General features: G+C 47.7%; 1 protein-coding gene across 1 annotated transcript; it reads left to right on the top strand.

The window, feature by feature from the left end:
• The first annotated feature begins 254 nt into the window (after positions 1-254).
• Positions 255-6,388, top strand: LOC127344713 (xylan O-acetyltransferase 1). The gene is made up of 5 exons (XM_051371050.2): positions 255-1,122; positions 1,280-1,451; positions 1,778-1,977; positions 2,066-2,224; positions 5,716-6,388. Exons 1-5 carry the CDS (start codon positions 398-400, stop codon positions 6,092-6,094), a joined length of 1,635 nt encoding a protein of 544 aa, XP_051227010.1. The 5' UTR covers positions 255-397; the 3' UTR covers positions 6,095-6,388.
• The last annotated feature ends 7,842 nt before the right edge of the window (positions 6,389-14,230 follow it).

Here is a 14,230-nt window from a genome sequence, read left to right as displayed (position 1 = left end):
CTGACGTAGGTGGTGCACCACGTTTTCCCATGCCCGTGCCCGTCTCGTGTGTCCAACGTCCAAGTCTGTGAGCTAGCAAAGCATTCGAATTGGCAGGGAATAGAATCCATATAGGGACAGTCCCGGCATTTCGCGCAATTAATTTGATCAATTGGTTGCCCGTTCAACGCATGACCAAAGGAAGCTAGCTAGAGAAGGGGAGAGCGAGTAAACGACGGACGGCTTCCTCCTCCCCTCACCAAATCCTCAGGACGCGCGCCTAGCCAATCCCATAAGTAAACCCACCCTCCGTCTAGGCGACCAGCTAGCTCTCTCTCTTTCTCCCTCTCATCAAACAAACGATCGACGTAGTTCCCAAGAGGAGGGAGACCAGTCCCCAGCTAAAGCTGCAGGCGCCATGCAGTTCACCGGCCGGCGCAAGTCGTCGCTCGTGGGCGCCGGCGCGGGCGCCGGTGCCGGCCAGTTCGACCCGTACGGGACGAGCAAGCACGGCGCGTCGCTGCGGAAGGGCGGGCGGCTGCCGGTGTACGTGGCGGGCGTGTTCTTCTTCGTCTTCGTGATCGTCATGTACGGCGAGGACATCCGGTCCGTGACCCTCGACCCAATCGCCCTGACTGGGCCGACGACGACGCTGCCCGCGGCCGTACTTCCCGGCGGCGGCGTCGCCCCGCGGCGCGACGTGCTGTCCTCCACGGAGAAGAAGGGCGCTGACGAGGCCGTGACGACGACGACGCTGCCGCGGCGGGACCTGGAGAGGCCAGTGGAGCGTGGCGAGTTGACCACGACCACGACCACGACGGAGACGGCAGCGCCGGTGCAGGTGATCAGGAAGTTGGGCGGCGAGACCAACAAGAAGCCGAAGAAAGAGAAGAAGAAGAAGGCGAAGCGGCAGCGAGCGGCCAAGAAGACGGTGGCGCCGGCCTTGGCGGGGGTGACGATCAGCACGCCGGAGACGTGCGACCTTTCCAAGGGCGAGTGGGTGTTCGACAACTCGAGCTACCCGCTGTACCGGGAGGAGGAGTGCTCGTTCCTGACGTCGCAGGTGACGTGCATGAGGAACGGGCGGCGCGACGACAACTACCAGAAGTGGCGGTGGCAGCCCAGCGGCTGCGACATGCCCAGGTACGCGCGTTGTTGCTGCTTGTTGTTCCTTTCATGCAATCAGGCGATCGTCGTCGGACGAGATCGCCGACAAGCCGTGGGGATCGACGGACGTGCATGCGCGCGTAATTAAAGGGATCGAGGGCAATTAAGCTGTTGAATTGATCGCATGCTGCAGGTTTGACTCGAAGCTGTTCATGGAGCGTCTGCGGAACAAGCGTCTGATGTTCGTGGGCGACTCGCTGAACCGGAACCAGTGGGAGTCGATGGTGTGCCTGGTGCAGTCGGCGGTGTCGCCGGACAAGAAGTACGTCACATGGGAGGACCAGCGGGTCGTCTTCCATGCCTGGGTACGTACCTCTCTCCAACGCCATCCCTCGATCAATCGCCATCATCTTCTTTAAGATTCGTGCATGCCGTCGAGGAGGAGAACCTTCGCGCGCCAGTTGGGCAACCTGCCGGGGCCCGCGGCGGCTACAACTGTAATCAGCACCGGTTTTCGATTCTCTTTGTGTAGCTGTAGATAGTAGACGACGGGCTAGGTGCACCAACTTCGTAGTAGTATTCCGTTTGGGTTGTCTTGTTGCTAGCGCGTGCGAGTTTGTGATCAGGTCAAATGCTGCCGGCCCATTTCTTACTATGTTTACACAACATGACATATATTAACCGCGTGCAGGAGTTCAACGCTACGGTTGAGTTCTACTGGTCGCCCTTCCTGGTGGAGTCCAACTCCGACAACCCCAAGATCCACAGCATCCAGCACCGGATCATCGACGCCGACTCCATCGCCGCGCACGCCGAGAACTGGCGACGCGCCGACTACCTCGTCTTCAACACCTACATCTGGTGGATGAACACGCTCAACATGAAGCTCAGGTAAATAATGGTGGCACGTGACGGCGGTCGGGTTAAACGGCGGCGCACGACGATGCTGACGAGCAGCTTCTTTTGATGGTTTTTGCAGGAGACCGGCGGCTGGGCAGAACTGGGAGGAGCACGACGAGGTGGTGAGGATCGACGCGTATCGGAAGGTGCTGACGACGTGGGCGGGGTGGGTGAACGAGAATATCGACCCGGCGCGCACCTCCGTCTTCTTCATGAGCATGTCGCCGCTCCACCTCAGGTGCCTACCTTACCGTCTACCGTTATGTTGTTTTTCCAAGATTTTTAAGGACAAATCGTTTACCCAATCGAGCAAGGCACGACCTACCTACTTCCAGTGACCAATCAGCCAGTTCAGTAGTGCGCTACTATGTTTGTCCGTGCGTGCCGAAAAGACGAAGCCGGCGGCGCGCGTGGTGCATCTGTGTGGTTCAGTATTGCAGTGTCCAAGCTGAGATCAATCGGTGCACGCGTCGGGTTGCGCCCGGCCGAGAGTTGCAGATGCGCACGGACGACGGGCTAGCTGGTGCCTCGCTGGGGCCGGCCCTGTCCGGCACGGTCGGTTTCCGGGGGCGGAATGGTCGCTGTCTCTTTGGGAGCTTGGAAATGTCAGACCTGGCCCGGCCCCAAGGCGGCCTGGAATATTCTCCGGCTCCTACAAGGAGCAGCAACTAGCAGTAGGCCATGGCTTCAGAGATGGTTGCGGCTTGGCCTCTAGCATATGCAATGTCGACATGTCGTGCGTGTCGGCCGAGCAGTCTGAGTGGTGAAACTAGACATAGACGTGCAAGGTGCACCGATGGTGCCATGCGACTACTATGTTAGTATTGTCACACAACGAGCATATATTTGGACGGGACACATGGCCTCACGTTGCCCCCTCCGGCCGCTCGTTGACCCTCCATCTCTACATGTGGTACTACGATGTAGTAGCACCACTGGTATACACGATCTAGCTAGTTCTGTTACCTGGATACCGTTAGACTATACTTTAGCAAGCCGTTTAGGACAAAACCCACTAGTTTTACACATGGTTTGATATACCAATAAGCAGGGATTAATCTACGGTTACACGGAATGCCACCGATGCCTAATACAATGCCTCAAAACAGGATTTCGTACCACTATATTAATATAGCAAGCACGCGATACAAACACGAGAGTCTCGGAACAAAATACTTCTTTTGGGCTTCTATGATGGCTTCTCTTAGAAGCTACCCTCCCTCAGCTTCTCCCAAAAGCCCATCTTCGAAATTTGTTTAAACTTCTAAATTAGTATTAGGAAGACTAATATAGAAGTTTAAACAAGTTTAGGAAACGGGTTTCTAGGAGAAGCTGAGAGAGTGTAGCTTCTGGGAGAAGCCATCCTAGAAGCCCAAAAGAAGTACCAAAAATGCTAGGGCACCAGAAAACACACGTCCAAAAGAAAATGGAAACAAAGGCTGATTAACCAAACCAAGGTGACCCGCAATGCTGCGCGCCTGCTCCCTTCGGAGAAGTTCCACCACGCTTTCAGCCCCGGATCGTATGTACCAAGCAACACCTTCAAGAAGGAAAGCAACGACGCTGCTGCTCGGACTAGATGATCCTAGGGTTTCACCCGGTACACATATGGAAGCGGATGAAGGGTAGCCACAATGCCGTTCAGGAAGGAATGGTGCCACGTAAGGGCGGCACCGCATCAGTGTCAGGCGAGCCGAAAGGGCTCATCGACGCCACCTCGTCGTTACCGCCCGGCCGAAGCAAAACCCCCACTGACCCGGGAGCTCCGCCGCTGGCCGGGAAACCCAGTGCCTCCCTCCTCGTACGTGGGTGGAGGCAGATCCGCCTCCGCCGGAACCGCACGGGCTATGCCTAGCGGCCTATGGGAGGTTGAGAGCTAGGGTTGGGCGATTACATCTCCGGCGGGGCATGATCGGGACGAAACAGTTTTGGATGAAGTTTATGCCTACTACGATGCTCCTAGAGTTTTTAAATATTCTGAATTGGGATCGCTAAGGCAGTACATGTTTCAGAGCTTTGGGTTCTATATATGTTATCGATCCCAAGGGTCGTTACTGACATCAGAGCAGCACAGTACGGGTGAGTGGTACAACATGCACACAAATTGTGGCCGAACACGTCTTTTTAGATGTCACTTTGGGTGGGATCTACGTATCTCCCCAGCCCTGCCTGCACTTTATGCGGTCAAATGACGAACCCGTACGCCACAGCTCGCAGCACAAAACGGCCTTGATATGCTCGAGAAAAGTCCAAGAAGAAGAGTCTTCTATTGCTCCTCCTAGGCTCCTAGCAGTTGCTCCTCACTCGTTGTCCAAGGAATTTAAAAATTAACGGAGCTAGCGCTCTCACTGTAGCCGGATGCATATGCGTGGCTACCCATGAATATGATCCTGCATGCGTACCTGTCGCTCACATGGCGCTCGAATGATTCAGCACATGATTCCGAGAGATGGAAGCTTCGGCCGCGAATGAATCCCGCTCCGGCGGATGCGTCGATGATGCACACCACTACACAGCGACGTGCTACTGGTATCGACACATTGGTACCTCGTGATCGATGTGTGTGGGGGACGGTGCCAATGGCCTCAATTAGTCTGCAATGATCATTCTCAGATTCCAGAGACTGTGTCCCAGTGTCCCGTGACCGGAGGTTTTGGATCTCGGACACATTGTTTAGGACAAAGCATGCAGCAGTGCCTGCAGTATGCTATGCTTAGTTAATCCGCCAGGTCGTCGTTGGGGTTTAAAGATGGCGGTGGATTCAAATCTGGTGATGTTTGAATATGATCCTCGTCCTTTAAAGATGGCAATTGGAGTATCAGTTTCCTCCTGCGCAATCCAGTTACTCCCAATAGGATGATCATACAGTTATTGGTGTTATGTCGATTAGTTAGTACTGTGCTGCTAGCAAGATATACTAGTTTAGATCACACATAGACCTACTGAATTATGGCCTGCTTAACAGGATTTCTTCTGCCATAAGGATCAAACAGAAGGTACTGCTGTGTTGGTTACCTGCTGCCCGTGACAGAGGGGTCGGCGTCGATAAGGACATGGTTGGCATGGTCCATGGATGACGCCTTGACGAAAGCTCCCCTAAACCTTCTACGAAAGCAGTGATCCATCCTGAAATCGATGGATATGTTTAGCCTCCGGGAAGCAAACTGCTTTGATTTGTCTGAGTGATTCGTAGTCAACGATTCTCTTCGGTACGTAGTGTATTTGAGAAGATTTATATGGAGTAACCAGAAAAAACTGCCGAGGTGACAGGTGAGTGAGCGGATCAATCAGGTTCACATATGACGTCGCTAGGCATTTTTCCATTTCGAAAAATGCCGTCGCTAGGCTGTTGATTCGAGAGGCTAGTATTCTAGCTAGGGATCGATCACAAGAAACCAGCAGTGATGCCACGTTGTTTGGCGTGTCCGGCAATCTCGAAGTTGATTAACTATTCAATCGGGATTGCGTCGACGAATTGATGAACGCTCTAGCTTAGAGTTGGAGGCATGTCACATCAAAAGACTAAACTAACTAAAATCAGTCAGCAAAGAAATATTTTAACGACTATACACCCGTAGAGAGAACTTCATCAGTAAGTACTATCCGGTAGTGCAAATGTGCTAATTAGCTCACCAGAAGTAGCCTCGCAATTTCTGCTAAAGGATTGGTTTTTGTTGCAGTAGTGGAAATTAACTGACTGGGTTTTGGTTGCTTTTGTCTGATGAACAGCCCTCAAGTCTGGGGCAACCCCGACGGGATCCGGTGCGCGAAGGAGACGATGCCGCTGCTGAACTGGAACGGGCCGATCTGGCTGGGCACGGACTGGGACATGTTCAAGGTGGCGTCCAACGTCTCCCGGGAGGCGTCGCCGCGGGTACCCATCACGTTCGTGGACATCACCACCATGTCGGAGCGGCGCAAGGACGGGCACACCTCGGTGCACACCATCCGGCAGGGGGCGCTCCTCACGCCGGAGCAGCAGGCCGACCCGGGCACCTACGCCGACTGCATCCACTGGTGCCTCCCCGGCGTGCCCGACATCTGGAACAGCATACTCTACACCAGGATCATGTCCAGGCCGGAGGCGGCACGGGTGACGGCGAGCTAGATAGATAGACAGATAACAAGGTTTCTTCAGAGTTTCATGCATAGTGGGCTTCTTTTTTTCTTTACATTCTTTCTGGCCTTTTTACCTGTCAAAATACGCCAGCTTTGTTGTTTTTTCCTTGGGGGTAGGTTAAGTTGAAAGAGGTCATACATAAGGTAATACATGGCTCATGGATTGCCATGTGCGTGCACATATGCGCTGTAAGGTTCCTGCTCAAATTGTACATTGAGGGAAGGCTTAAAAAGTCAAAAGAGATGGACAGATGGTTTATAGAGAAATGGACAGTTGCATCTATCTACTTGCATGTGTACAGCTGCAGAGTCGTCGTGTGCCGCCTCTATCTAGGTCGATCTATCACTGAGTTTGATTCTTTGATAAGACATCATCAGCTCTCCATTCTCTTCTAAACTGAGGTAGTTCAAAAGAGGATGGAGTAGGAAGCTCTTCTAAACAATCATTATTCCATTGTAAAACTTGATGATATACCTGCAAAAGGCAAGTGACACCACTTTAGTTGAGCAGATATTAAGATAAGGATAGACAATTTTTTTACTTAAGGATAGAGTAGTTGCCTGCGATTCACAGGCCGGTCAGTCTCCAGGTTCTGAAAATATCCATGCTGCCTCTCGCTTATTTCCGGTAGCAAAGCTCCCGTATCTCTTTAGCCCGGATCAGACGCCGCTATCTACTGGTGCCACACGTAAAATGTGGTGCCAATTTGTTAGTACAGCGTAGAAGACAATCCAGCAGAATCTCATCCCATGATCAGAGGCCTCCTAGGAGATGTCACTGAACGTGCTATCAGCGGAGAGAGCGCAAGGCTGTACTTTCAAGAGTGACTGACCTCACATGTTGCTAGTTTGCTACTTGGGTGATGGACCCGTGTTATTGCAAGGTAGTACTTCCTCGGCAGCTCAGTTTCAACTGACCAGGCAGACAGCATGCTTCTCAAACGGCGTACTACTTGCATTTTCATACTAACAATCTGGAACGTTTGGAAAGAACGAAAAGGAAATTTTTTTGAGAACAAATTCAAGGCAACGGAGCAAAATTTGGATCATCCCGGGTATGAAGCAAAAAATGGCGCTTGCGAGTGGTGGTCGTTCTAGCCTTCATGTCGGAGCTATCTGTTTTTTTTCTTTGTTTTTGTTATATTATGATCCAAATCCATTCTAAAGGATCGATGCCACTGCTTATATATATCTTTTGTAAGCCTCCGTGATAAGGGGTGACCCGATCTTCTCAGTAAGCAACGGTGGTGATGATGATCACGGGATAAACACAACGGAGAATCACGGGTGATAAAGTGGATGATAACTTGGATGACGAAACGAGATCTCTCGATTGGTCTCTGTCGCCAATGCAACAGCTCTCAACCCTGCAAGATATTCGCAACTCCACACACTTGCGCACGTAGCCGCCGACCACGAAGCGGTAAGTTGCAACCTTCTAATTCCCAATGGAACAGCAGATTACACAAGACTTTCAGATCTACACCAATATCAAGCAATATGATGTAGGGGATTCAATAGTTTTGCAGAGCAAACAACTAAGAAATAGGGTTTATCTTAAACGTGGTCTAAAGAAACTTTGGGGCGTCCTGGGCACCTATATAGGCGTCCGGAACAACCTCAGGTAGAAAAAGTACGAAAATAACCGACCCAGAATAGATCTGGTCGAGACAGACTCGGACACGGCCGGTCTGGGGCCGGTCAACCGGGCCAGGGACCGGGTGGTGACCGGGTGCGGGAACTTCGGCTCAGTACCCCGCCCGGTTGGCGTCAGCGGGCCGCCCGGTTGGTGCCGGGGTGCGCCCGGCGTGCGGCCCGGTCGGACCGGGCCAGAGACCGGGCGCGCCGACGTGGCGGCCGGTCTGACCGGGTGCTGGGCCGGCCTGGACTTTATCTTCCCTTCTCGCGCATGCCTCCCGCTCCTCCCTCGCGCGTCCATGGGGTATCTTCATGTCCAGCTCTATGTCCAGCTTCACGTCCTTCTTCATGTCCAACTGCTCCTCTCCTCCTCGTGCGACGCTCGTCTCCTCTTCATACCTGATGATACACAAGTAACAGGACTTAGGCAGTATAAAGTTCTCATCAATCAAAGTATCGTTTAGGAACAACTTCACATGTTGTTTAAGTAGCTTCGCACGAGCCCTTGTAATAGGTCCAATCTGAACTTCATTGGATTTGAGCTACACATTAGCTTCATCTTCATTTGGTAATGATGGAGGTAGTAGTGTGGTAGGGATGTCCTCATCATCTCCCCCCTTCAAAAGGCGTCGACCCCGACGCTTCAAGGTCTTCTCCATCATATGGTGTCAAATCAACAACATTGAAAGAATTACTGACACCAAACTTATCAAGTGGAAGATATATCGAGTATGCATTATCGTTGATCTTGGCAAGCACTTTGTAAGGACCATCACCACGAGGAAGCAACTTGGACTTCCGCAGCTTCGGGAACCTATCCTTGCGAAAATGTACCCAGACCATATCACCAGGCTTGAACAACACTTTTTGCGCTTCTTGTTCATCCTTGCAACATTGCTCTTGCCTTTCTTTTCTATCAACTCTTTAGTCTTCACATGTATCTTTCGTACAAAATCTGCCCTCTTGGATGCCTCCATATTAACTCTCTCATGTATGGTCAAAGGCAACAAGTCAAGTGGAGTAATGGGTTTGAAACCATACACCACCTCAAAAGGACACAACTCCGTGTTAGAATGTACCACCCTGTTGTAAGCAAACTCTACACGTGGCAAACATTATTCCCACTCCTTCAGGTTCTTCTTGATCATGGATCTCAACAGTTGTGACAAGTTTCTATTCGCCACCTCAGTTTGACCATCAGTTTGGGGATGACAAGTAGTACTAAAAAGTAGCTTTGTTCCCAGCTTTCCCCAAAGTGTATTCTAGAAGTAGCTCATGAACTTCACATCACGATCAGAAACAATAGTCTTCAGGACTCCATGTAGTCGTACAATCTCCCTGAAAAACAGGTTAGCAATATGCGACGCATCGTCACTCGTATGGCAGGCAATAAAATGTGACATCTTAGAAAATCTGTCCACTACCACAAATATAGAATCATGGCCTTTCTTAGTACGCGGCAAACCCAACACAAAATCCATACTAATATCCTCCCAATGTGTAGTAGGTGCTGGTAAAGGAGTATACAAACCGTGAGGCTTCAGCTTGGACTTGGACTTGTTGCAAGTAATGCACCTCTTCACATACATGTCCACATCCCGCCTCATCTTTGGCCAATAAAAGTGGTCATCGAGCATGAGTAGCGTCTTCTCACGCCCAAAGTGACCCATCAAACCTCCATCATGTGATTCCCGCAATAAGAGCAAACACACAGACGATTCTGGAACACATAGTTTATTAGCTCTAAACAAGAACCCATCATGTATGTGATATTTTTCCCATGCTTTACCAATAGCACACAAGCGATATGGTTCAGAAAAATCATGATCAGTAGCATACAAATCACATAGTACTTCTAATCCAGGAATTTTAACATCAAGTTGAGTTAATAGCATATTCTTCCTAGATAGAGCATCAGCAATAATATTATGTTTTCCCTTCTTATGCTTAATAATGTATGGAAAAGACTCAATGAACTCAACCCACTTGGCAAGACGCTTATGCAAAGTAGACTGAGCTTTTAGGTATTTAAAGCTTCATGATCAGAATGTATGATAAATTCTTTTGGCCACAAGTAATGTTGCCAAACCTCAAGAACTCTAATTAAAGCATATAATTCTTTATCATATATAGGATAGTTCAACTTAGCACCAGACAGTTTCTCAGAAAAATATGCAATTGGGCGACCCTCTTGCATCAACACACCACCAATTCCAATACCACTAGCATCACATTCAATCTCAAATTGCTTATTGAAATCAGGAAGTGAGAAGTTAACAATCTCTTAATTAAATTCATCAAAAGCATGATCTTGGGCTGCGCCCCAATCAAATATAACACCCTTTTTAGTCAAATCATTCAAAGGTGCAGCAATAGTACTAAAGTTGGGCACAAATCTTCTATAAAACCCAGCTAGACCATGAAAACTTCTTACTTGACTCACATTCATGGGAGTAGGCCAATTTTGAATAGCTTCAATTTTAGACACATCTACTTCTACTCCATGCTGAGAGACAACATAATCCAGAAATATGACCTTATCTTTGCAAAAACATGTCGAATATGTATAGAATGATCAGATTCATTGCGGATGTAGATTAATATGTCATCAAAATACACAACCACAAACTTGCCAATAAAATCACGCAAAACATGGTTCATCAGTCTCATGAAGGTGCTAGGTGCATTAGTCAAACCAAAAGGCATTACTAACCACTCATATAAACCAAATTTTGTTTTAAAGGGTGTTTTCCATTCATCCCTTTCTTTCATCCTAATTTGATGATAACCACTACGCAAATCAATTTTAGAAAAAACAGTAGCACCACTCAATTCATCTAGCATATCCTCTAATCGGGGAATAGGATGACGATATCGAATAGTAATGTTGTTTATCGGTCTAAAATATACGCACATACGCCAAGTACCATCTTTCTTAGGAACTAAAATATCAGGAACAGAACAAGGACTAAGGCTTATGCGGATATAACCTTTGTCGAGTAGCGCTTGTACTTGCTTCTGTATCTCCTTCGTTTCTTCGGGGTTCGTTCTATATGGTGCCCGATTGGGCAGCGAAGCTCCGGGGATCAAGTCGATTTGATGCTCAATACCTCGCAATGGTGGTAGTTGATACGCGTACAGCACGCGTCCGTTGGGAACCCCAAGAGGAAGGTGTGATGCGTACAGCGGCAAGTTTTCCCTCGGTATGAAACCAAGGTTTATCGAACCAGTAGGAGCCAAGAAGCACGTTGAAGGTTGATGGCGGCGAGATGTAGTGCGGCGCAACACCAGGGATTCCGGCGCCAACGTGGAACCTGCACAACACAAACCAAGTACTTTGCCCCAACGAAACAGCGAGGTTGTCAATCTCACCGGCTTGCTGTAACAAAGGATTAGATGTATAGTGTGGATGATGATTGTTTGCAGAAAACAGTAGAACAGTATTGCAGTAGATTGTATTTCAGTATAGAGAATTGGACCGGGGTCCACAGTTCACTAGAGGTGTCTCTCCCATAAGATAAACAGCATGTTGGGTGAACAAATTACAGTTGGGCAATTGACAAATAAAGAGGGCATGACCATGCACATACATATTATGATGAGTATTGTGAGATTTAATTGAGCATTACGACAAAGTACATAGACCGCTATCCAGCATGCATCTATGCCTAAAAAGTCCACCTTCAGGTTATCATCCGAACCCCCTCCAGTATTAAGTTGCTAACAACAGACAATTGCATTAAGTATTGCGCGTAATGTAATCAGTAACTACATCCTCGAACATAGAACCAATGTTGTATTCCTAGTGGCAACAAGACATCCATAATCTTAGAGGTTTCTCACTCCCAGTTCACGGAGACATGAACCCACTATCGAGCATAAATACTCCCTCTTGGAGTTACAAGCATCTACTTGGCCAGAGCATCTACTAGTAACGGAGAGCATGCAAGATCATAAACAACACATAGACATAAATTGATAATCAACATAACATAGTATTCTCTATTCATCGGATCCCAACAAACGCAACATATAGAATTACAGATAGATGATCTTGATCATGCTAGGCAGCTCACAAGACCCGACAATTAAGCACAATGGGGAGAAGACAACCATCTAGCTACTGCTATGGACCCATAGTCCAGGGGTAGACTACTCACACATCACTCCGGAGGCGACCATGGCGGCGTAGAGTCCTCCGGGAGATGATTCCCCTCTCCGGCAGGGTGCCGGAGGCGATCTCCTGAATCCCCCGAGATGGGATTGGCGGCGGCGGCGTCTCTGGAAGGTTTTCCGTATCGTGGCTCTCGATGCGGGGGTTTCGCGACGAAGGCTATTTGTAGGCGGAAGGGCAGGTCAGGGGCCACACGAGGGGCCCACACTACAGGTCGGCGCGGCCAAGGCTTGGGCCGCGCCGCCTAGGGTGTGGCCACCTCGTGGCCCCACTTCGTCTCCTCTTCGGTCTTCGGAAGCTTCGTGGCAAAATAGGACCCCGGGCGTTGATTTCGTCCAATTCCGAGAATATTTCCTTACTAGGATTTCTGAAACCAAAAACAGTGAAAACAAGAATCGGCACTTCAGCATCTTGTTAATAGGTTAGTTCCAGAAAATGCACAAATATGACATAAGGTGTGCATAAAACATGTAGATATTATCAATAATGTGGCATGGAACATAAGAAATTATCGATACGTCGGAGACGTATCAGCATCCCCAAGCTTAGTTCCTGCTCGTCCCGAAAGGTGTAAACGATAAACAAAGATAATTTCTGGAGTGACATGCCATCATAACCTTGATCATACTATTTGTAAAGCATATGTAGTGAATGCAGCGATCAAAACAATGTATATGACATGAGTAAACAAGTGAATCATATAGCAAAGACTTTTCATGAATAGTACTTCAAGACAAGCATCAATAAGTCTTGCATAAGAGTTAACTCATAAAGCAATAATTCATAGTAGAAGCATTGAAGCAACACAAAGGAAGATGAAGTTTCAGCGGTTGCTTTCAACTTGTAACATGTATATCTCATGGATATTGTCAACATAGAGTAATATAATAAGTGCAATATGCAAGTATGTAGGAATCAATGCACAGTTCACACAAGTGTTTGCTTCTTGAGGTGGAGAGAAATAGGTGAACTGACTCAACAATAAAAGTAAAAGAATGGTCCTTCAAAGAGGAAAGCATCGATTGCTATATTTGTGCTAGAGCTTTGATTTTGAAAACAAGAAACAATTTTGTCAACGGTAGTAATAAAGCATATGTATCATGTAAATTATATCTTACAAGTTGCAAGCCTCATGCATAGTATACTAATAGTGCCCGCACCTTGTCCTAATTAGCTTGGACTACCGGGATCATCGCAATGCACATGTTTTAACCAAGTGTCACAAAGGGGTACCTCTATGCCACTTTGTACAAAGGTCTAAGGAGAAAGCTCGCATCGGATTTCTCGCTATTGATTATTCTCAACTTAGACATCCATACCGGGACAACATAGACAACAGATAATGGACTCCTCTTTTATGCATAAGCATGTAACAACAATTAATTTTCTCATATGAGATTGAGGATATTGTCCAAAATCGAAACTTCCACCATGGATCATGGCTTTAGTTAGCGGCCCAATGTTCTTCTCTAACAATATGCATGCTCTAACCATAAGGTGGTAGATCGCTCTTACTTCAGACAAGACGAACATGCATAGCAACTCACATGAAATTCAACAAAGAGTAGTTGATGGCGTCCCCAGTGAACATGGTTATCGCACAACGAGCAACTTAATAAGAGATAAAGTGCATAAGTACATATTCAATACCACAATAGTTTTTAAGCTATTTGTCCCATGAGCTATATATTGTAAAGGTGGAGGATAGAAATTTAAAGGTAGCACTCAAGCAATTTACTTTGGAATGGCGGAGAAATACCATGTAGTAGGTAGGTATGGTGGACACAAATGGCATAGTGGTTGGCTCAAGTATTTGGGATGCATGAGAGGTATTCCCTCTCGATACAAGGTTTAGGCTAGCAAGGCTATTTGAAACAAACACAAGGATGAACCGGTGCAGCAAAACTCACATAAAAGACATATTGTAAACATTATAAGACTCTACACCGTCTTCCTTGTTGTTCAAACTCAATACTAGAAATTATCTAGACCTTAGAGAGACCAAATATGCAAACCAAATTTTAGCATGCTCTATGTATTTCTTCATTAATGGGTGCAAAGCATATGATGCAAGAGCTTAAACATGAGCACAACAATTGCCAAGTATCACATTATCCAAGACATTATAGCAAATTACTACATGTATCATTTTCCAATTCCAACCATATAACAATTTAACGAAGAAGAAACTTTCGCCATGAATATTATGAGTAAAGCCTAAGGACATACTTGTCCATATGCTACAGCGGAGCGTGTCTCTCTCCCACAAAGTGAATGCTAGAATCCATTTTATTCAAACAAAACAAAAACAAA

Source organism: Lolium perenne, chromosome 3 (genome assembly GCF_019359855.2).
Source record: "Lolium perenne isolate Kyuss_39 chromosome 3, Kyuss_2.0, whole genome shotgun sequence".
In the NCBI taxonomy this organism is placed as follows: domain Eukaryota; kingdom Viridiplantae; phylum Streptophyta; class Magnoliopsida; order Poales; family Poaceae; genus Lolium; species Lolium perenne.
The sequence above is the reverse complement of the archived record's forward strand: the minus strand, read 5'-3'. Positions and strand labels throughout refer to the sequence as shown.